This window comes from Stegastes partitus, unplaced genomic scaffold (assembly GCF_000690725.1).
Source record: "Stegastes partitus isolate 25-593 unplaced genomic scaffold, Stegastes_partitus-1.0.2 Scaffold310, whole genome shotgun sequence".
Lineage (NCBI taxonomy): Eukaryota > Metazoa > Chordata > Actinopteri > Pomacentridae > Stegastes > Stegastes partitus.
The window spans coordinates 500,018-522,654 of record NW_007578041.1 but is presented as its reverse complement, the minus strand read 5'-3'; the positions used below and the strand labels follow the sequence as shown (position 1 = coordinate 522,654).

The following is a 22,637-nucleotide window of genomic DNA, read 5'->3' as shown; positions in this document are numbered from 1 at the left end:
AGGGTTTTTTTTGGTATATCTACAGTTAAACGTTATGACTGAGGAGCAGTTAAGGCTGAAGTGCAGCTTTCATTTAAAGGAAACGTCTTCTAGTTTCTGGAAATGTGTGAGAGAAGCTTGTGACTAAAACACGACCTGTACGACATCGGCTCATGTACGGCTTTAAAAACGTCGTCTATAGAAGTCACCACACCTGTATGAGTTAGCGTCCAACCTTTTTAGACCTGTTTGACGTCGCTGGTGTCCCTGAACCTTTTCAAATTGCTGTTACTCACTGCTGTGACACTGGAAGACCTACTGACAGGCGTTGATAAGTGTGAAACCTTTTAACATTATTCAGATATCGTCGAGGCGTTCTTCTCAGGAAGGACGTGTTGAAATATCCATTTTTGGTCTTGTTGGTGCTGATTGTCGTCCATCTCCCCGACAACATTTTCAGTTTCTCCGAACAATCCTCAGGTGTTCCCGGGCCAGGTGAGACGTATAATCCTGTTCTATCCCATATCTATCCTCAGGTCTTGTACCGAAAACGTCCACAGGAAAGCACCCTAGATGTTTCCTGATCAGACGTTGGACCACCTCAGCTGGTGGACTCAGATGTCATCACCTCAGAGGTTGAGTCTTTCCACCCTACAGCGGAAACTTGTTTCAGCAGATTGCAGAAATTGTCGATCAAGCAATTTGCTTTAAATGCAACCAAACTGCTCATGTGACCCACCTCTGGCGGGGGAAGGCGACTGGTTACCACCGTGATTGGTTGACCTGTTGGGTGACAAAACCAACCCGACCGACCTTCTGAACCAACTGTTCATTGGGTTTCCCATGAAGAATATCGTCAGATCTTAACCTCAATATTTAATTTAGTCGGGTAAATCCATCTATCCATCCGTCCATCATCTCTCCACCTTAATCCTCACCAGGGTCATGGGGGGCTGGAGTCTATCCCAGCTGACTCAGGGTGAAGGCAGGTTCACCTGGACAGGTCACCAGTCTATCACAGGGCTACACTTAGAGACAGACAACCAAGCACACTCACATTCACACCTACGGACAATTTAGAATCACCAATTAACCTCAGCATGTTTCTGGACTGTGGGAGGAAGCCGGAGAACCCGGAGAGAACCCACGCTGCACGGGGAGAACTCGGGTAAATTGCACAATGAATAATATTCATTCTTTGGTCTTCACATTAATATTCAGATTAGTTCAGTAAATGTGCAAAGTTTCTATTGTTATAGTGTCGTAACGTTTATATTTAAGCCAACAAGGTTCATTAGTTTTATCAGTTATATTGTAGGGTCTGAACTTTAGAATTTAAGTGACATAAATGTACATGTTTATTCATTTTATATGGTCTAATTTGGTTAAATTAGTACTATTTACATTTATTTAAATATGTAGATATTTCAGTTAGCTGTGTAAACATGTGTTTTATGTAGTACTATGCCATCTTAACTTTAGTTCCTAATTGACTCAGGTAAATTGGAATGATAGATTGTATTGTACTGTTGTATCTGAACGTTTACATTAGCCATGTAAATTTTATATTTTATATAACACTGTAGTGTTGTTAATCAGGTGGCTTTGTCTTATACATTCCAATGTTGGTTTATTTAGCTTCATATTTAAGTTAGTCGGGTTAATTTAGCTTATATACAATAATGCACAGTTTGGGATAAAGTAGTCATAAATAATATTAAATATGATTGTGTAAATGTGTAACTTTGTGAGCACTTTAGATTAAATTCTGTTTTATTTGCTCTGTGAATAACAACAGCTGCTGTCAGTTTGTTTTCAGCTGAATGAAACCGTCTAAAACGTCTGTTTGTAGCTCAGGGGGCGGAAAACTTGCTTTAAAAAGAAAAAAAAAAAATCAGAACTCTGCAGGTTCTGGATGCTGGAGGACGCTGCTGCCACGTCACTCGGTCTCCTAGCAACAGGAAACATCTGCCTCCGCGCGGACCAATCGGAGCGCAGCGATCTGAGGCTCCTGTTGCTGTAAACCTCGGAGCGCCTCAGTCCGTCCGTCCGTCCGTCCGTCCGAACCCACGGAACCCACGACACGGGCTGCGACGCGTGGCCGAAGCCGGAGCGACTGTGCGCCGCCGCGAGGACGCTGATGAGCGATCGGGACTCCGCGTGACGCTCACCGGTGAGAGGATGTGATCAGAGGGCTGCTGCTGCTCCGTTTAACGGCGTTCAGGTGGAACACATGCAGGTTTACACCGAGAAACAACCGAGACACCGCTCAGAACAAAGACAACGGGATTAAAATGTGAAGTTAGATTCAGTTTAAATGCTGAAAGTAGAGAAACAAGCTGCAGGAATCTCCGGTTTGATCTCTTATCGTGTTGTATTTGATGATTGTTGTTGTTGTTGTTGTTTGTGTTGCTGCAACCATCTGGGTTTAAAATGCAGATTGTCAATAAGAACTCACATTAATCAGGATTTAATTCATTCTTTAGTCTAAACTGCGTTCCTCTGTGGAGCCTCATCAACAGTCTTTGAGTCTTTCCTGAACCTGTGCTCGTCTCTTTTTGCTCCAGACCCAGTTACAGGAGAACGCTGGAGGTTCTCCCGCTCAGAACCTAGAACAGAAGCTCCTTGTTCGTCCCACGCAGCCTCTCGTCCTTCGCTGTGGATGTTGGATGTGAGTCACTGCAGCAGCCGTCACATCTTCCCACTCCGCGTTTCTGTGTTTCTGACGGACCGGTGCCCCCACGAGCAGAACCTCCCCGAACCGCAGCATCAGGGATCAGAGCAGGACATTACAGCAGCTTCACTGTTCAGCCTCTGAAGCTGGAAAATCAGAAATCTGACCTAAAGTCAGGGTTTAATCATCACAAGAGAGAGAGACAGATGTATTTATTGGATTTTATATAATAGACGAGATAAAATTTATTCTTTGTTTCATTTTGTTCTTTTTCCTGCTTTTTAAATGTTTTTAAATTATACATTTTAGAATTTATTTCCATTTAATTTATGTATTTACTTTATTTTTCTTCCTCTCTTTTTGTAGCATTTAAAAAAAATTATTATTATTATTATTATTATTATTATTTTAAAGCTTTTATTTTGTAAATATTTATTTTCTTTTGTCCCCTTTTTCACAATATATTTTAAATTTAAATAATTATTTATTTGCTCACATTTTATGCTTGGAACATTTTAATTTTTAATATTTTTTTCATAGTTTGTCCCCTTTTTCACAATATGTTTTAAATTTAAATAATTATTTATTTGCTCACATTTTATGCTTGGAACATTTTAATTTTTAATATTTTTTTCATAGTATTTATAATATATGTTTTAATTTTATTTTTCTCGCTTTTACTTTTAAAATTTTTTTAATTAATCCAAAATATTCTCATTCCCTTTATTTTTAAATGTCTTTTTTATCTTTCTTTTTTATTACATTCAATTTTAATTTTAGTTTTTTTGTCTTTTATCCTATTTTACAAATATTTTAAAAATATATCTTTTTATTTTTTTTGTGTTTCTGCTTTTCAAGATTTAAAAAATATGTATTTCTTTTCTCACCTTCCTTTCTTATTCTATTTAATTTATTATTATCATTTAATAGAATGTTTGCATTTTCCCGCTTTTCTTAAATAAACATCTTTTAGCCATACTTATTTTTTCCACCATTAATTTCTATCACATTTAGTTTCAGTTATTATTTCATATCTTTCTGCTGGTTTCAGGTCATCAGCTGAACATTTAAGCTGTAGTTCACGTTTCCTTCCTTCAACATTTTCAAAAAATTTGAATAAAATAAAATGTTTTTGTTCAGACGTCCTCCAGCAGACAGTAAATACGTTTATAAAGATGTCGCTGCAGGAAAACTGAATCAACTTCATAAGTTTTCTTCTTCGTCTCTTTGTTGCTGTTGCTGTTCCTGCAGAACTCTGATGTGACGTGGACGTTCTGATTCAAACTCGGACCGGAGACGCTGAACGTCGCCTGTTTGTCATCAGCAGCAGGTAAATGCGGTTTCACTTCTGGTTCGTGTGAGTTCCAAGTTTTGCTTTTCGCACATTTCACTCTGAACGCTAACGCTGATTTGAGAAGGACCTCTGGTGGCCACGAGCAGTTCAGCTCTGATCAGCGAAGACAGAAACGGTTGAATTAGGGGTCAGAGGTCAGCGGGAGGCTTTTCAGAGCATCAGAACCATGAATGTAACAGCTCATGGTGTGAAACAGACGCTTCAGAAATCAGAGCTTCTGAATGTTTGAGCGACGCCTGCAGATTAGTGTTTTGTTTTTTTTCCTCTTTGCAGCAGAGAACAAACCATTCAACGACGTCGAAAGTTGCCTACTTCAAGAGGAAGTATGCGGAGGAGGAGGATCTGCACGGAGGCCTACGTGGATATCTTCAAAAAGTACGAACCCGCCTCCTCCTTCTGTTTGAGTGTCTTTGTTGAGGAACCTTGAGAAGCGTTTCGAGTGTTTGTCGCTTCCTTTGAAGGTTTTTTTTTTTTCTCGTCCCGGTCGTCTCTTCACTGTTTTCTTTATTCGTCGTCCTTCAGCTTCACACAACAGCTCAGAGTTTTCTGTCGTTGGTGTTTAGAGCTGATCCTTTATTTAACCTGCTCTGATGGAAGTCGAAGTGGATCCATGTTTCCAGCTGGTTCGGGTCCAACTGCTGCTTTTCTTTTAAACAAAACAGGAATAAATGCTCACAAACATCCAAACTTTACCACAAATACAAGATGTTTTAAAGAGAAAGACACCAAATTGTGGCTTTAAAAAGGCCAAAAATGTGAAATGTTTGGTGTTTTTACAGGAAAACTCCATCGTCTTCTTTCATTCACAATAAAAACGTCGTATTTTCTGCTCTCATATGTTATTTGTTAAAGTAGTTTTATTTTTGTCTCCTCCACGTAAAGAAGCAGAAAACCTTCAGAAACAGTGTCAGAGGGACTCACTAAACCTAAACTGCATAGAAACCGTAAAAGATATCAATACGTGGGTTTAGAGGAACAACATCTGAAGCCTTGTGACTTGTCTGAACTTTGACCGAAGCTTCTGATGGAGCTGCATGCTTCAGAAGACAGCTGGCTTTTGGAAATCCCCGTTTCAATGGGGACTTTCAACACAGTTTTTTAGGAGTTTTGTAAAAATGGTAGGACGAGTGGCTAGCGGAGGTCAGAGCTGGTGTTCCTGGTGGAGTGTTTTCATGTATGACCTGTGTGATGTCACTGAGCTTCTCTGTGATAACCGAGCTGCTGCTTCTGCTTCAGCACCTGATCCTGCAGGAGGACCGCAGCTGCATCCTGAAGCTGTCGCTGGAGAAGCTGAGGTTCCTGGAGGACCCTGAGGTCTACCTGCGACGCTCCGTCCTCATCAACAACCTGCTGAGGAAGATCCACCACGAGGAGGAGGAGCTGGAGGCCGACGAGGAGGACGAGGACGATGAAGAGGAGGAGGAGGAGGAGGAGGAAGGCCAGAGGAGGCTGATGTACCCGGACAGGAAGCGGGTCAAGGTTCTGGTGACCGACTGCTGCTCTCCGGCCTTCGGGCTGGAGGAGCTGCAGCGGTACCGGCTGGTTCCCTGCTACCAGTACCACCAGTACCACCAGCTCCACCAGTACCAGAACCACCCGGTGCTGCTGTACGAGCTGGACGACCACGGCTGAGCCTCGGCTCGGTTTCAACGGAGATCCAGCCAGGAGGAGCTTCACCTCCGGGTTCCTTCCAGCGAGCAGCTTGGAGCTTCTGGTTCTGCTCGGGACCGGCGAGTCAAACTGGAAGCAGGCGCCGGTTCTGTTTGAGTTTTGCTGTCGCTGTCGTGTTCTTGTCGCTCCCGTGAGCTCATTCAGGGATTTTACAGACTTGTGATGCGCCTCGGCGTCTCTGTTCTGCTGCTGCCAGATGTTTCTGTCACTTTCCTGGACTGTGAACTTCTCCTGCTGTGAAGATCTGAAGGACGGTTCTGTGGCTTCGCTCTGCAGCTCTCTGCTGCCCTCTGCTGGTCCAAGATTCACGTCAGCCCTCAACATGCAGCTGAATGAGAACACTGAGCAGCAGATATGCATCTAATGCACAGCTTAGAGCGGATCAGACACGAGTGCTTATTAATGCAGGAGTCGACCGGCGCGGGTTCATCAGCGTTAATGCTGATTATAAGTGATTAAAAAAAGAACTTTTGTGCTCAACAAAGCAGTTTGCATCAATCTGAGTTTCCTCTTCGATCAGAATTATTTGCATTTAATCCTCATAAACATCTAAAACTCCTGAGCTCAAGGTTCAGGAAGTAATAAGTGAATTTCATGAAGTTACGTTTAGTTTTAAAACAATAAATCAAATCTAAAGCAGAAGTTTGAGTTTAACCAAGAAAAAAAAAACATGATCCAAGAGATGTTTTAGTTTGTTGTTCATTCTGACAACAATCTTTTTTTTTTTAATGGCAAAGAAGTATTAAATGTGATAAACAAAGATCAGAACATAAATTCCAACAACGTTTTAACACATTTCTATTATATATTCCATTTATTTTATTTAAGCGAGGCAGCACAAAACTAATTGTTGGTATTTTAGTGCAAAATGTGTCTCAGATCCAGAAAAAAAGGAGAAAGACAGAAAATATTAAGTTGCTGCAGCATTATTGCGACAACACAACTCATTAGAAAAATGTCTGCAACTTAAATCGTTTCTCTAAAATAGTTAATTCATGTTTTTTTAAAAAAAATCTTGCAATCATGCTTTTAATGAAGTTTCACTGATGAGTCAGATGAAAAAGCAGATGGATGACTGATCTGTTAGCGGGTAAAACTGAGAATCTTGGTGTCAAAATGTGTAAAATATAAAAACAACACAAACTCTGATATTACAATATGTTGAAATACTTTTTTAAAATTTATGTTTTACTTGTTTAATTGATAAAGAACTGTTCAACATTTACTCTTCGTGCTGACTGGCTGCTACTGGCGACATTTAACCAGTCAGAGTCAAAACAGCACATTTTTAATTATTTATTTTTATCAGGAATCCGTTTTTTAAATCGTGATGTGAAGCACGGCGGCGGCAACATCATGATGAGATGTTTTAAAAATGAAATCACTACTGATGATGATGAATGAGCTGAATATCAGGTCAGATAAACACTAATTAATACAGCTGATGTTTATATTCACGTTAACGACTATCCAGGAGAATATTGTTGTGATCATATAAAATATTTCCTCACTCATTAATAAGCACCGCTGTCTGTCTGTCTGCGCAGGTTGGTTATAAATGCATATTCAATGTTTCAGTCGTGCTTTCGATGCTAACAAGTGGAAGTTTTCATCTCTCTCTGTTTCCCTGTTTTGTTCTTCTGTGATTTAAAGAAGAAAAAAAAAGCGTAAATGTGAGTTTCAGGTTTGAACGCTGACTCTCAGAAGCCTTTAAATTCAAACTATATTTCATATTTTCCTGCTGTCGCTCCTGTTTTCACAGCAGACAGAGATATTTTGCGATTATTCATCTTTTCTGTGTCTCTTTCTGGGTTCCAGTGTTTCTTTGTCCACGAGTTAGAAAATGTTGATAACAATCACAAAAAAATAAAACTAAAGGCAACTATTAAAGAGAATCTTGATATTTTAAATCAAGAATTTATATTTTGATGAAAATGAATATTCCATATTTAAGATAAACTATTTTGAAAAAGGGCCGATAAACTTTTTTCAGGTGATTGATTATCGAATAAAGTCTTTAATGTGACACAGTTTTGTCTTTATTTCTATCTATCTATCTATCTATCTATCTATCTATCTATCTATCTATCTATCTATCTATCTATCTATCTATCTATCTGAGAGATGACATCCTTGCAGCCAAACGGTCACGTTACGTCATGACGTCTGGGGAGCATCTGTTGTGCGCGCGCGTCGAAACCACTGTTGCTTTCAAGTGTTTCAACCAAACTCCGACTAAACTCAAATCCAACAGTTGTCCTTTCTCATTTCTTACATGTCTTTGTTCTTTAAAATTAAACCTCTTCCACAAGTTTTAACCAAAATCTAATTTAAAAAAAAAAAAGAAAAAAAAAAGTGCTTTAAAAGAGCTTTTAATCAACACCATTCAGTGTAACCTACTTTAAAAAACGAAGCCATGGTATTAAAGCATAACTTTGCAACAGAGACGTCCAAAATACATTCAATCAGTTTATGTCTGAAAATTAGAATTAAAACCAGAATGTCTTTTAAAAACTCTAATTATGTGTAATAGACAACAACAACAACAACAACAACAACAACAACAACAACAACAACATAATTAATTATTAGTATTTGAGGTATTTGTGTCATTTATGGAACTTTTTGGGGACGTTTTCTCCTCAACAGCATCTGCATCACTTTTTATGGACGATTTAAGATCACATAAAATTAGTACTAAAAATTCAAATGAGCTTTATTAACCAATAAGATAAACCAATCTATATATATATATATATATATGTCTATGTATAGTTGTAAAACAACAAACACAATAGATGATTATTTTTTAACATGCAAAATATAAATATAATGTAGACTGCACTTTTACATCCACATTTCATGTATTTTTAAAAATCATAGATATTTACACACACATAATTATGTATCTTTTTAAAACATTTAAATATACGTAAATAAAATAAATAATAATCATATTTTAATTAAATAAATAATTATATATATATATAGAAATATGTATTTTAAAAAAAACAAATCTTTGTATTTTTCTTTTTTGTTTCGTTTGTTTTTGTTTTTAAAAGAAAAGGTGCACGTTAAAGAAACCGTTGGTTTTCCGACGGCCCCTGAAGGCAGCAGCCGAGGCGCGCGCCCGCGGACCTGTCAGTGCAGAAAGCGGGACACTGAACGCAGCATCCGGACCGAGTGGGACAGCAGCCTCCGGTTCGGTTTATCGCCACTAAAGTCCAACCGAAAGCCGTTTTTCATGTTTTTTAAACGGCACCGGTCGCCGTTCTAACCCGTTTCGCTTCGCTACCGGTCCGGGCTTCACTTCTGACCGACCTCCGGCGGGATGCGCGGCTCGGCTAGCTAACGTTAGCCGCGCAGCTAGCATCGGTGCTCGGGGACAGAAAGTAGCGGAGTCGGTGATCCGGCGGTCCGGACCAACATGGAGACCATCAGGGAGCGGTTCCGATACCTCCAGGACCCGCATCTGGTCGCCCGCTTCCAGCACTTCTGCGGGGTCCGGGGGACGTTTTCGAGGAGCGGCGGCGGGAAGACGGCGGACCGGACTCAGCCGCTCAACAACGGGGCTTGTCGGCATCACAGCGCCGGGGACAGAGACGGAGGGACGGCGGCCGTCATCGGAGCCGGAGAAGGCGAGAAACCGGCGGAGGAGCTCCGGAGGAGGGCGGCGGGCTTCAGCCCCAAGGATGGCCGTGACAGCGCCCCGCAGAACGGGGCCGCCGGCGGGGAGACGGCCGGCGGGGCTGCGGAGCTCCGCGGGGAGAACGGCAGCGAAGCCCCGGTGAAGGTGAAGCCGCTCCGCAAGAACTCTCTGACGGGCGACGCCGGGCAGGAGTTCCTGGTCGAGAACCGGTTCCTGTACTACATGTTCACGTTCGGAACCGAGCTGGGCAACGAGTCCTTCTACATCACCTTCTTCCCCTTCATCATGTGGAACGTGGACGCCTTCGTGGGCCGGCGGCTCATCATGGTCTGGGTCTGGGTCATGTATCTGGGCCAGTGCACCAAGGACGTGATCGGCTGGTCCCGGCCCGCCTCCCCGCCGGTGGTCAAGGTGGAGATGTTCTACAACTCGGAGTACAGCATGCCGTCCACACACGCCATGTCCGGAACCGCCATCCCCTTCTCCCTGTTCCTCATGACCTACGGCCGCTGGGAGGTAAGCCGCTGCCGAACTGAACCGAACCGAACCCGCGGTAGAAAGTCTGATTAGCAGAAGTGAGCAGTTCCATCTGGTTTGCACGAAAGAAAAAGAGGAAGTCGCTTTTTTGGTGTCATTTCACAACGTTTCTTCTTCTTGTTCTTCTTCTCACGCAAACCCGTCCAGAACTTTTACTAAGAAACACGCAGATGTTCTGTTTGCATCCAGCTGCTGCTCACATCTGGACTGGATCTGGTCAAACAGAACCAGCTGTTAATGATGCAGCCACGTGTTTGGTCTGGAGGTTAACAACGACAGGAGTTCTGTCTGCAGATGGTTCTGGTATCAGATGTGTGTAGAAATGGTCCTTCCATTGTCTAGAACTGGTTCTGACCAACCACCATCACACATGCTGATATGAGCCTGAAAGTTTACCCAGAATGCACTTTGTAGAGTTTTCTCTGGTGAATGGTCAGAACCAGAACAAAGGTTCTTTGGTCTGATGAGATCAAAGAACCTTCTCCTCCATCAGACTAGATGCTGTTGCACCATGAAGCACGGTGGTGACGGCATCATGATGTTTTTTGTGACACCTGGATGGATGTAGAACTGATCTGGTATCAGGTTCTACCAGAACTCAGATGTGTTCTTCCTCCTAAATGTCATGTGTCTATCTGCTGTACTGATGAAGTTCTGAGGCTCAGAAATGATGGAAAAAGTCCATTAAAGTGATCAATCTGGAGCTTCCTCTGTGGACTTCACAGTCTGACGGTAGAACTTTATTGTAAATATACTAAAGTTACTGTAGATAAAGAACCAGCTGGTTCTGAGGAGGTCAGACTGGACGCTTGTCCAGATTTGGTTTATTTTGTATTGAATATTTCATGAAAAACACACAATATGATTAATAAATGGTCCATAAAAGACCTTTGAATGGTTTCAAGACGTCGCCTTGACTTCAGCTTGATGGTGACGGACGTTTCTCACCATTTCCCTCCAACCAGTAGAACAACTGATCATTAAAACTCCTAAAAAGCAGTTTTGTCAACATGTCTGGAGAGTAAAGTTTCCACTGAGACATTTGACTTTTAAAACATCCTGTAGATGCTAAAACCAAAGCCCAACGCCCGGCTCTGCCCGTGGACACCTGGGTGCCGCGGTCTCACCTCTGTCACCATATCAACACCGGCGAACACGAGCCAAGCGCCAGCGGCTGCTCCGAGATCACCGAGGCTTTGTCCTCTCAAGCCATTAACCGTTAATGAGCTGGATTCAGTGACGGCAGCCGAGCTCGTTTGTCCACGTTTTACCACCGCGACATCAAAAACAACAGGAGCAGAAGCCTGCAGCCGGCCTGGAGCCTGGAAAAGAGCGATTTTATACTCGAGAAGGCTGCAGAGATGAAAGTAATCAGGTCTGATGTGGGTTTGAGGCAAAATGAGCCTCATATGTTGTTGAATCCTAACATGGAGACAACATGGACGCAGCTTTGCACAAATGACAACAACATATAGACTCTATGGACACCAGTTTGTGTTTCCTACCAATGAGTCCACAACAGCAGGGCAATGTTGGTTTATAGTTCCTGCCAAACATTAGATTCTACTGATGAAATGTCGACCAAAGACTAGACGAGTTCAGGAAGTTTCAGGTTATTCTGGACAATTTTGAAGTCAAAATATCTAAAAACTGGAACCCTGTCTCGTCATATTTACCACATATCAGGTTCTACTGACGTTTGAGCCTCAACAGTTGGTGAAACGTGACCAAAGACTGGATTTATAGTTAGAAATATGGATCCATTTATATTTATATACACTTACAGGAACTTTCTGGGGATCAGCACCACCATTGGTTGGAAATTCTGCACTTTCTTTTATTTTCAAGGGTCAATATTTATTTATTTTGGTCATTTTGAACAATTTTGAGTCAATGTGGAAGAATTTATGTGGTTTTTGGACATTTTGTTATAAAGTTTTCAGTCAAAATACCTAAAAACAGTAACCTTATCTTGCCAAACTTGTCACACATCAGATTGACGCCTCAACAGTTGGTTAAATGTCGACCAAAGACTGTAGTTTAGTAGGAAACACATGGACAAATGGGCCAAATTTGTGACCATTTATCGGTTTAGAACGACTATTGATTAAGTGAGAGTGAAACACTTTGTCAGTCGGAGCTAAAACCTCCTCGTCAGCTCCGTCTAACGGATTTCAAATCGTCTCCCGATGACTTCTCCTGCCTCTCGGCCCAGTTAAAGTCCATAGAAGTGTCCTGAATGGGTGGAGCAGCCCCGAAGCAGGAGTCCCGTTCAAACAAGCTGCTCTCTGTTGTTCTTTCCTCGGTCTCCTGCCGTCGGCTCTGAGCAGCAGCTCTGCATTGTGTCCAGTCTGTAAAGGACAACATAAGCTGCTTCTCTGCTGTTGTCTGAGGAAACAAACTGCACCGAGTCCGTCCGATTCCTCCTGAAATAACAGCCGAGGCGCCGTCTATGTGATAGTTTGGTTGTTTGTTTCTGTAAACGTGAGGAAGCAGGGAACTAAAATCAGACCGGGCTGAAATAATTCATCCACAGAAAATGATTAAACGGCTCCTGATTAATATGTTTTAGGTTGAAACACCAACTGCTGCTGCTGCTGCTGCTGCTGACGTGACTAAAGCTTGTTGATGTTGGAGACGAAGCTGATCCACACAAAAACACGCAACAGACTGAGAAAATGTAGTCGGATAGAAATGTTTAGATGAGTTTGTGACTCCATAGATCAGCTGAAGGCAAAGAAATCTCAGAAGTTATCCTTGAAGAACAGCAGCACGATTGATATTTTCAGTTGGATTTAGAAAACCTTTTTTATTTTCCAGATGTGGTACAAAGTAATTTATGTGTACATAAACCACAGAGAAGGCAAAATGAGCCTCATATGTGGTTAAATTCTAACATGAAGACAACATGGAAGCAGCTTTACACAAATAACAACAACATATAGATAAGCTGAACACCAGTTTGTGTTTCAACAAGTCCAACATTTTGGCAAAATAGCAAAAAACTGAAATAAACATAAAGTTCCGCTGACGTTAGAGCCTCAACAGTTGGATGAACGTTGACCAAAGACTGTGTTTTTAGTAGAAACATGGATCCATCCATTTATATAAACACGTACAGGAACTTTCCAGGGACGAGACGCCACCATCGATTGGAAATTTTGCACTTTTTTTTTCCCATTTTAAAGCCCAATAATTAATAAAAATTTGGCCTCTACTGAATCCAATAAATTGTTTAACCTGCTGGTAACTATTCAGTCTGTGTCCTCATCGAGGTTCATGTCGGTGGGAGTTTTATTTCTGCACATATTGAACCCTGAAAATGTCCTCACGGGTTTTATTTAGGGGTGAAAATACGAACATTCCCAACTCTGGAAACTCATGAAACTGAAAAATCAGCCACAATATTCCACAGATCTTGCCCCAAAAAACAAATCATTAAACGCTAAACAGAATCTGAGACTGAATTCTAAGCATTATTTACCCATTTTTAAAAACAAGAGCATCCAGTTTGACTCTTTGATTTATCACAATAAGCTATAAAAGACAGAAACACAAGGTCCGTGTCGCTGTAGTTTGTCGTCCTGCTGCAGAACCAGAACATGGAAGGTTTTGTGTTTGCACTGGTGACAGAATTAAGTGAATATAAGACACCTTTCTGCTGATTGTGCTGCTGCAGGACTGCTGTGCATGTGTCTGCAGGTCCATCCTGTAAATCCTCCTGTAGGTGCCGTACAGTGTTTTAGTCCAAAATGCCAAATATTTGATGGTTTCAGTGTCTAAAATCTGAGGCTTTGATACTTTTCTTTGCCATAAGTGATGGGAAGCTCAGTACTTGGACTGGTGTTCTGACCAAAGCGAGACATCTGGAGACGTGAGCGGTGGTTTTTCAGCTCCGTAACGTCCTTTACTCTCTGTTGAAACGTAAACTGTGTGGGATCCCGGCGTCGCGTTGTTTGAATCACAGCGGAGGTGGGATTGATTTACGCCGCTGGGCCTCTCCGCCTGTCTGCCAGAGGAGGAGATAAGAGCCTGGACCTCTGACCTCTGGGTGTGCGGCCCCGAGATAAGCCCGGTTCCTGCGTTGTCCTCTTTCTGCTCGTCAGAGCCTCGTTTTGAAAATCGCTCATTCTGACTCGTTGAGCCGAATCCATTCAGGGTCTAAAAATACAAACGGCTCACGTGCTGCTGTGGAGCCGGACAGGACGCCGACCTCTGGCCCACTTTTGTCATTTATTTATTTATGGTGGTTTCTGATGACGTCTGTGCTGAAACCTCAAGGCCGGTTTTGTCTCCAGAGGGTTTCTGAAGGTGTTTTATCACGTCTTTATATCCCACCTGCCTGGCTGCTGATTACTGTCTCTGTTATTACGCTGCTGCACTAAACCAGTGCCAATAACCTCCATCGACACCATCGCATCGCTGGAACAGCTCCTGCTCGACAGCCTTTTATAGCATCAAATATTTTAGAATTCGGCTAAATAGTAAAGGAAACATATGAATGTCTGCCAGCTAAATCGTTACCAAACAGTTTCTTCACCAACATGTGTGTAAAGGTGTAATAATATGTTTTAAATGTTGAAGTTCAACTCTGGTGGGAAACCCTGAAAAAAACCTGCTCAAGTTAGGGTACCAATAAATGATTGACGAAAAATCAATTTTTAAAAATCTGGCCTTCAGTAACTCATGAGGGGTCAGATCAGGGTTTGTTCATGATTCTGAGCTGATTGTTAGCGTTCATATTTCACCACAAACACTCCACTGTTGAAAAAGGCCACACTCACGTTTACATTTGCATCCACAGCAGCATTTATTTCACATCCTTATATAACACTCTGAGTTGTTTCTCATTCACATGTCAGAAGCTTCTAGAGTCATCGTCTACGTCTTCTTCAGACTCAACAGCATCATGACTGCAGTTCCTACATGTGATGCCTTCACAGACTCCACAGGCCCAGATGCTGGTGACCCCGTTCTTCTGGCAGCTGCACCGTCGGTTGCTGTGATCTCCATGACAGTTAGAGCTCATGAACTTCAGTAGCTCCTTAGGAGCCCTCAGGTCTGGTGTTGGAACTGGCTCATACCCATGCACACCTCATGTCCATCCATAGTTACTGGGCTTCAGAGACCTGCTCTGTAGGAGGATCCAGTCTTGGTCTACAGGTAGGAACAGAGGGAATGCTGAGCAGCTGCACCCTGTTAGAGGGAGAGTCTCTGGTCTGATCAGTCCTGCTGCCGCCTTCCTTCAGAACATGTTGTACCAAATGTCACCCAGTGTAGTACCTGGTCCATGATGAATGTACTGGACAATCACAGAACCAGCCAGTATAATGTGAAACATAAATACAATTATTATTATTTTTAATGTTTTTACAGTGATGACAATAATGATGATGATTAGCTGGAGTAACAGCAGTGTTATCAGTATTACCTGTCTAATAGAGGTGTGTTCCAGAAACCGTGTCACACCCTGTGAAGGCTGACAGAGGAGCAGGAAGCCCTTCTGTCTGTCTGTCAGAGATTCTTGGATCTGTTGGACGTCATAAGAGCCGTTTGATGTTGTTAAGAAAAACCTCTGACAGACAGACAGAAGGGCTTCCTGCTCCTCTGTCAGCCTTCACAGGGTGTGACACGGTTTCTGGAACACATCTCTATTAGACAGATAATACTGATAACACTGCTGTTACTCCAGCTAATCATCATCATCATCATCATCATCATAGTAAAAATAATAACAATAACTGTATTTATGTTACTGGCTGGTTCTGTGATTGTCCAGTACATTCATCATGGACCAGGTGCTACACTGGGTGACATTTGGTACAACATGTTCTGAAGGAAGGCGGCAGCAGGACTGATCAGACCAGAGACTCTCCCTCTAACAGGGTGCAGCTGCTCAGCATTCCCTCTGTTCCTACCTGTAGACCAGGACTGGATCCTCCTACAGAGCAGGTCTCTGAAGCCCAGTAACTATGGATGGACATGAGGTGTGCATGGGTATGAGCCAGTTCCAACACCAGACCTGAGGGCTCCTAAGGAGCTCCTGAAGTTCATGAGCTCTAACTGTCATGGAGATCGGCGGTGCAGCTGCCAGAAGAACGGGGTCACCAGCATCTGGGCCTGTGGAGTCTGTGAAGGCATCACATGTAGGAACTGCAGTCATTCAATTCAATTCAATTCAATTCAATTTTATTTGTATAGCGCATATTTACAACAACAAGTCATCTCATAGCGCTTCACAAAGGCAGAGACAGAAACACCCAACAATCCAAAATATTTGGATTCCCTATAAGCTTCAGCAGTCCGCAAGCAGTCCACAACAGTGGGAAGGAACCAAAAACCCCCGCAGGGGAACAAAATCTCCGACAGAACCAGGCTCAGGGAGGGACGGCCATCTGCCTCGACCGGTTGGGTGAGAGTGGGATGAATGATGCTGTTGAGTCTGAAGAAGACGTAGACGATGACTCTAGAAGCTTCTGACATGTGAATGAGAAACAACTCAGAGTGTTATATAAGGATGTGAAATAAATGCTGCTGTGGATGTAAATGTAAACGTGAGTGTGGCCTTTTTCAACAGTGGAGTGTTTGTGGTGAAATATGAACGCTAACAATCAGCTCAGAATCATGAACAAACCCTGATCTGACCCATCATGAGTTACTGGTGCGTTGCAGATGAGCAGTTCAAGAATCGTCTCTTAATTCAAATTATTTATGTTTCTGCAGTTTCATGCTGATAAACGGTCATTTTGACATTTCTGTAAAGAGCTCATGTTGATTTGTCGTTGCATGTGGTCCGTGTTGGACAGAGCGAGTGCAGCCACGGCACAGATTCATGTGTTGGTTTTATCCAAAGTGACTCCAAGTACAAGTTTCATGACTTCACACGGAGCACCGTTGTTTGTGTAAGTTGTCTTTAAACTAAGAGCGAGTGGATCGAGGAGGAGGAAGGCTTCGTCCTCTGCCTCCTGTTGTGCTCCGCCGAGGCTTCCTGCTGAAACGCCTCCTCGGCCGACTTGTCTGAGCACAGCAGGAATGTTTGGCCTCAGATGTTCTGCAGAGCCGGGCCGCTAACCGAGGCCAGATGTGGACGATGCCGTAATCGAGAACAGAGCGGACGAGAGGAAAAACGGCGACGGATGCGATGTGAAAGTCGCTGCAGAGGCTTTTGTGTGTTTTCGTGTCGAAGCAGAACAGAAAACAACACAGTAAACAGTCTTTGTGTGAGACTTCCTCCTCTGAACGGGAACACGAGGCGGGAGCACTTTTCCTGAAGGCCTCGATGAGTTTAACAGTCGAGCGTTTCCTAACTCCAGTTCCTCATTGTGTTTGTCACAGAAGTTGTGCTGAGCTGCAGAGAATTTCCATTTCTGTGATGCAAGTTGAACTTTATTTGCACCGGGGATGGCGACAGTTATCAGTTAATTGATGAATTAATGATTTAACTAATGGAAAACATGTTTATCGTTAAGGCACAAGACAAATGAATGCATGTCAGAAGATGTATTGTAGATTAGCTGTTGCGCCCGTTATACCCGCTAAAGCTAGCAAAGAGCATTGTGGGCGTTAGGCTAGCAACGGGCCGCCATGACAAACACTTCTGTGATGCTAAATGCTCTGTGTTGTTTCTGTTATACCTGCTAAAGCTAGCAGAGAGCATTGTGGGGGTTAGGCTAGCAACGGGCTGCCGTGAAAAACACTTCTGTGATGCTAAATGCTCTCCGTTGTTCCTGTTTTACCTGCTAAAGCTACCAAAGAGTTTATGTTGGCATGCGGAGGTCATTAAGCGCCACAGAAGTCATTGTCATGTCGGCTTGTAGCTAGCTAAACCCCTATAAAGCTTTCTTCTCGCTGTAGTACCTGGTTGTTCCACCAGGTGGAGCCTCTTACTGTTGAATATTGTAGAGACCAGAGGAGGTGGTCTCTGATTGGTCGTTCATGTTGGCATCTGGAGCTCATTAAGTGTGACTGAAGTCTTTGTCATGGTGGCCCGTTGTTATTTTAACCCCCATAATGCTTGTTGCTAGTTTTTGTCGGTATAACTGGTCTATAAAGTGTCCGAAAATGGTGAAAAAATGTCGATAAGGGTTTTCCACGATGACACATGTTATCCACAACCCAAAAATATTCAGTTTACTGTCACAGAAAAGGAAAGAAACCAGAAAATATTCACATTTAAGAAGCTGCGATCACAGAGTTTGTACGTTTCTTCTTTAAAAATAGAAATAAAAATAATATTTAACAACTAATCAGTCAAACAGAAGTCAGGGACTTCTCCAACCACAGAATCCTTTGTTGAATTGTTTAGTTTATTGTATTAAACTGATGGTGTCTGCAGATGTGTGGAGCTGCAGCTTCTAGTCCCCGAACTAAACGCTCTGTAAAAAGATTTATCAGTAATTAGGTCAGAGTTTGGTGCTTTTTAACAGGTTTTATAGAGCTGCAACACTAGAAGGAAACTCAGAGCTTTGCTTTGAGAGCAGCAGAGTTTGAACACGACTCGTTGTGGGGTGGTTGAGGTTTCTGTGTGTACGTATGTATTTACAGTGAATGTCGTGTTGGGGAGCTGTGAGGAACCACAAACCACACAGAAAACACACGGCGTCCATGAAGCCACCGCCGCGGTCTGGACGCCGTCTCCACAGGTGGTTTCCTTCTCTTCGTGTTTGTTTTTTTTTTTCCTTTCCTCTGACCTATCGGGCGTCCGACCGGTTTAATCCTCACACAGAAGGACGCCTGTTCGTCAGCCTGCCTCAGCTCTGACCTCGTTTCTGAAGGAGGTCGCGGGGTTTATAATTGACACTTTAAACTGTCGGTTAAACAGACACCTGTAATAGAGTCTCTCAGGAATCTGCTGAAACCTTCAGCCGCATGTTTGACGCAGCAGCTGCCGGGTTTTTGTCCTTTGAGGAATCTAAACGGCTAAAACACCAGCGCTCCTGGGACATTTTTACTCACTGTGGGCCAGTTTTCACTGCAACATAAAGTCCTGCAGCTCAATGCAGATTTATGTTTTCAAAAAACTTGACTCAACACGTGCAGCATTTTTTCTACTTTCCACAAATGCAACACATATTGGTTTAAAAAATGACGACGACACAAACTACAGATATTTAACTTTGTTTTTTTTTTCCCAAACTTGATGAAAACAGTCAGTCGTGACTTCTCAAATGCGATAAGAAGCGAGTAATTTTTTCATTTTTTTTACAGATTTCAGTCGCAGTAATCTGTTTATCATCGGCACATTTTTAAACGAGACGGTCATTTAGATGAAATATCTTGATTTAAAGCTCAGATTTAGTTAATTTACTAAACTAAACTGCACAGACGACAAGTTCAAGAACCTTCTGAAAGTTTAAAATCAGATGGTTACAGTTTGAAGCTCGTGACAGACAATTAAACACATTTGAATGTTTTCATGTTTAAAAAGTTAAAACCCCAGATGTTGATTTCTACGTTTCCTTTATTCTGTCTGCTGCTTGAAAACATCCTGAGCCACGAGTTTAAAATGGACTTTTGCGTATCTGCAGCTCATAAAGCTAAACGTGAGCACGTTTGCGGCGGTAAAACGTGTCGACGGTTGTGTTTGTTTTTCGGTGACGCCTGAGTTTTAACTGATTGTTTGTCTGCAGGGCTAAACGTTATCTCTGCTCTGAGACGAATAACGTCCGTCCGATAAGATCCTCGCTGAGCTCTGCGGCTGCTGAACGTCACATTTTTGGTTTGTTACATGTTTAACGTTGGTTCTGCTGAAACGCTGTTGCAACAACTGGAAACACACTGAGGCCGATTGACTCTTGGACAGCAGGGTTACAAGAGTTCAGCTAAAGTATTTTGTCATCAGGTATTTCACATTAAAAGTCTTCTACATGTGTAGTTTTGTGTGACTGTGACCTGCAGCTACGTGAGCTTCAGTAAATATCACCGGTTGATGTCTGGATTGTTCAGTTTTTGGTAACATGAGCTCAAAGATGGAACTTTTCATGACTGCTTTGGTTTACTTCATTTTTGAACTCCCCCATAATCAGAGATTATTTGATCTACTTGACTAATATTACAGAAATAAGATGTCATGTTTTTACCTTTAAGAGTTCCTGAGATGTTGTTGTTCATTTCAATGTGAGTAGAAAGCTGCAGAAAGTCGGTCGACGGGCAATTAATAAAAAAAACAAAAAACAAACCAAGCAACTAAAATACAACAACAAGAACAAGAAGTGTTGTGAAAATGCTAACAAGCTAGCGTTTAGAGGGTATGTTTAAATGTAAACTGTTAACCTTCTTAGCATTAGCATGCTAACTATGTCTGCATAATCACAGCCAAACTGATGATAACTCAGATTGATTTAGTCATGATTGTTCTTCCATATTTAGAACTGCTGCTTCACTTTTATTTTTATTTTATTTTTTTGTTCCTTCAGGCTGCGGGTCGAGATTTACATCCTCACATGTGCGTCTCATGGCTCAGAATCTGACTTTAAGCCTCATTTTCATGTGACGCAGATCAAAACTGAAGAAAACAAATAATCTGAGTCACATGAAAGAAAGAAGGAAGCTGATGTTTGAACACTTTTCTGCTCCGGTTTCTCTTCTGTTTGCATTTGAAGTGAAATTTGGTTTTGTTTATTCAAATTTAGCACTCTCATTTTTATTCAACATATTTTTGAATTCCAGCCTACATTTACTTTATCTTTTTTAAACCCCTTGACGCCTGTGTTCGTCTGAGGAGAAGCCCTCTGCGTGACTCTCTAACAAACCTCCTCCTGTGTTTGCTGCAGGCCGAGTCCATCTGATAAGGAAACAGCAGAATTGCTGAAATATTTATGAGCTCGTTGGAGTCGCTCAGCGTTCGCAGATAATCGTATCCTCCACATCGCCGCAGCGTTTTATCGAAGCTCCCCACAAACCGAACACTCCTCGGCCTGTTTATAGGCGCCTTAATCAGCAGAGCAGTAAAACGACGCCATCAGTTCACTCGTTAGAGAACAGAGGAGTCACTGAGTGCAGATCAGACAGCAGCAGCAGTTAAATGATAATATCACAAGTAGAAGATTTTATGTTGAATGCATGTATTTTCTCTAAAAAAGGTGATTTTTTTCCTCCTTGTTTTAAGCATTAAATGTGATTGTACCGTAAATAAATCAAACATTTGCTGGTTAAAACTTCTTAAATATGAAGGTTTATTCGCCTCCATCTTTCATTTCAGTGTAAATTTAACTAAAGGCTGAAAAACAATAAAACGGTTGATTAAAGGTTTTTATTTGATTACAGGTTTATGTGGGATTCTTATTTATCAGAATGCATTGGTGGTGTGTTTAATGTGTTGCACAACAATAAAGAAACATGCAAATACATGAATTTACAAATAAATAATTATAAACAAATGACCTCTTGCTGGTCTACATTAAATTAATCAGGTCGTTTTGTTTGTAGCGTGTAGCATGTAGCATGTTGGCCAATTGTGCAGACGTTGTGCAGACGTTGTGCAGACGTTGTGCAGCTGTGTGACGCTGTGTTTCGTCCCTCTCAGTACCCGTCCGCTCTGGGCTTCTGCTTGGCGCTGTGCTGGTGTCTGCTGGTCTGTTCCAGTCGGATCTACTTGGGGATGCACTCGGTCCTGGTGAGTCACACAAACAAACAAACACACAAACAAACCAGCACACAAACACAGGTGATGCCAGCGCCGACACCTGCGGCGTCGCTTCGGCTTCTGAACCTGACATCCGACCCGTTGGAAAAATGATCCGAGCCCCAGAACCGACACACAAGCTGTGAAACTGTAGACCAGGACGGAAAAACCAAACCGGAGAAGAAAAATCAGCTAAATGCACAATAATGACACGTTTTCTCTGTTTTGTTAAATAAAATAATAAGAGTTTAAATTTACATGGTGACTGTAAAAACACGTCTGTCTGGAAAATTACACGACAGTCAGATTTTTAAGTCAGTTTTTTTTTTTTTTTTACATATATCTGAAGAAAAATTATGTTTATTAAGAAGTGAAAAATGATTTTAAAAATCCCCAAAACTATTATCTTACTGGTTTTCTCTGTTAAATTACAGATAACAACTAGTAAAAAAAAATTACAGATTAGGTTTTAATTTAGATCCATAAAAAAACAGCCCAAAACAATTTTAAATGATTTGTGAAGTTACAGATATTATGTAATAGAGTAACAGGAAAAAAGATTACAAAATTGCATGGTGACTAAAAAAAAATACACAACAGTATTTTTTTTAAAAATGTATTTAAAGCAGTAAAACATTTTTTTTACAAATATTTGAAGAAAAATATAAATATCAGAGTGAAAATTTGTCAAATTGACCCCAGAATTGTTATTTTGTAGATTTTCTTCGTTAAATTACAGATAACTACTAAAAAAAGTATATTAATTAGGTTTTGATTTACGTTAACAATAAAAACATCCCCAAACTGTAAATAAATCTGTACTTTTACTGTTGTCAGTAAAACAAATAATGACTGTCAAGATATTTGCCATCATTTGAAAGAAAAGTTTATTAAATACTGTAAAATGTTTTATTTTTAAACAGATTATCCTTGTTTTATTAAATTACAGATATCTAATAAAATGACACCAAAAACTACTGATTTACATGTTGACTGTCAAAAAAACAACAAATAAAAACTATAAATAAATCCATATCTACAGTCTGTTTTTAAAAAACGGGATTGTGTTTTACTATAATCAGATTTTTATTTAAAAAAGCATAATTACACATTACTTTACAGATATGTGCTGTTATTTTTAGCCTTTTTT

General features: G+C 41.5%; 1 protein-coding gene across 1 annotated transcript in view; it reads left to right on the top strand.

Moving 5' to 3' along the window:
• Window positions 1-8,685: 8,685 nt before the first annotated feature.
• The window catches only part of sgpp1b (sphingosine-1-phosphate phosphatase 1b), a 42,412-nt gene continuing 28,460 nt past the window's right edge, over window positions 8,686-22,637 (top strand). The window contains exons 1-2 of the mRNA XM_008283423.1: window positions 8,686-9,843; window positions 21,389-21,478. Of these exons, the coding sequence (XP_008281645.1) occupies window positions 9,106-9,843; window positions 21,389-21,478 (828 nt within the window). The 5' untranslated portion in view covers window positions 8,686-9,105. The remainder of the gene's footprint in view (window positions 9,844-21,388; window positions 21,479-22,637) is intronic.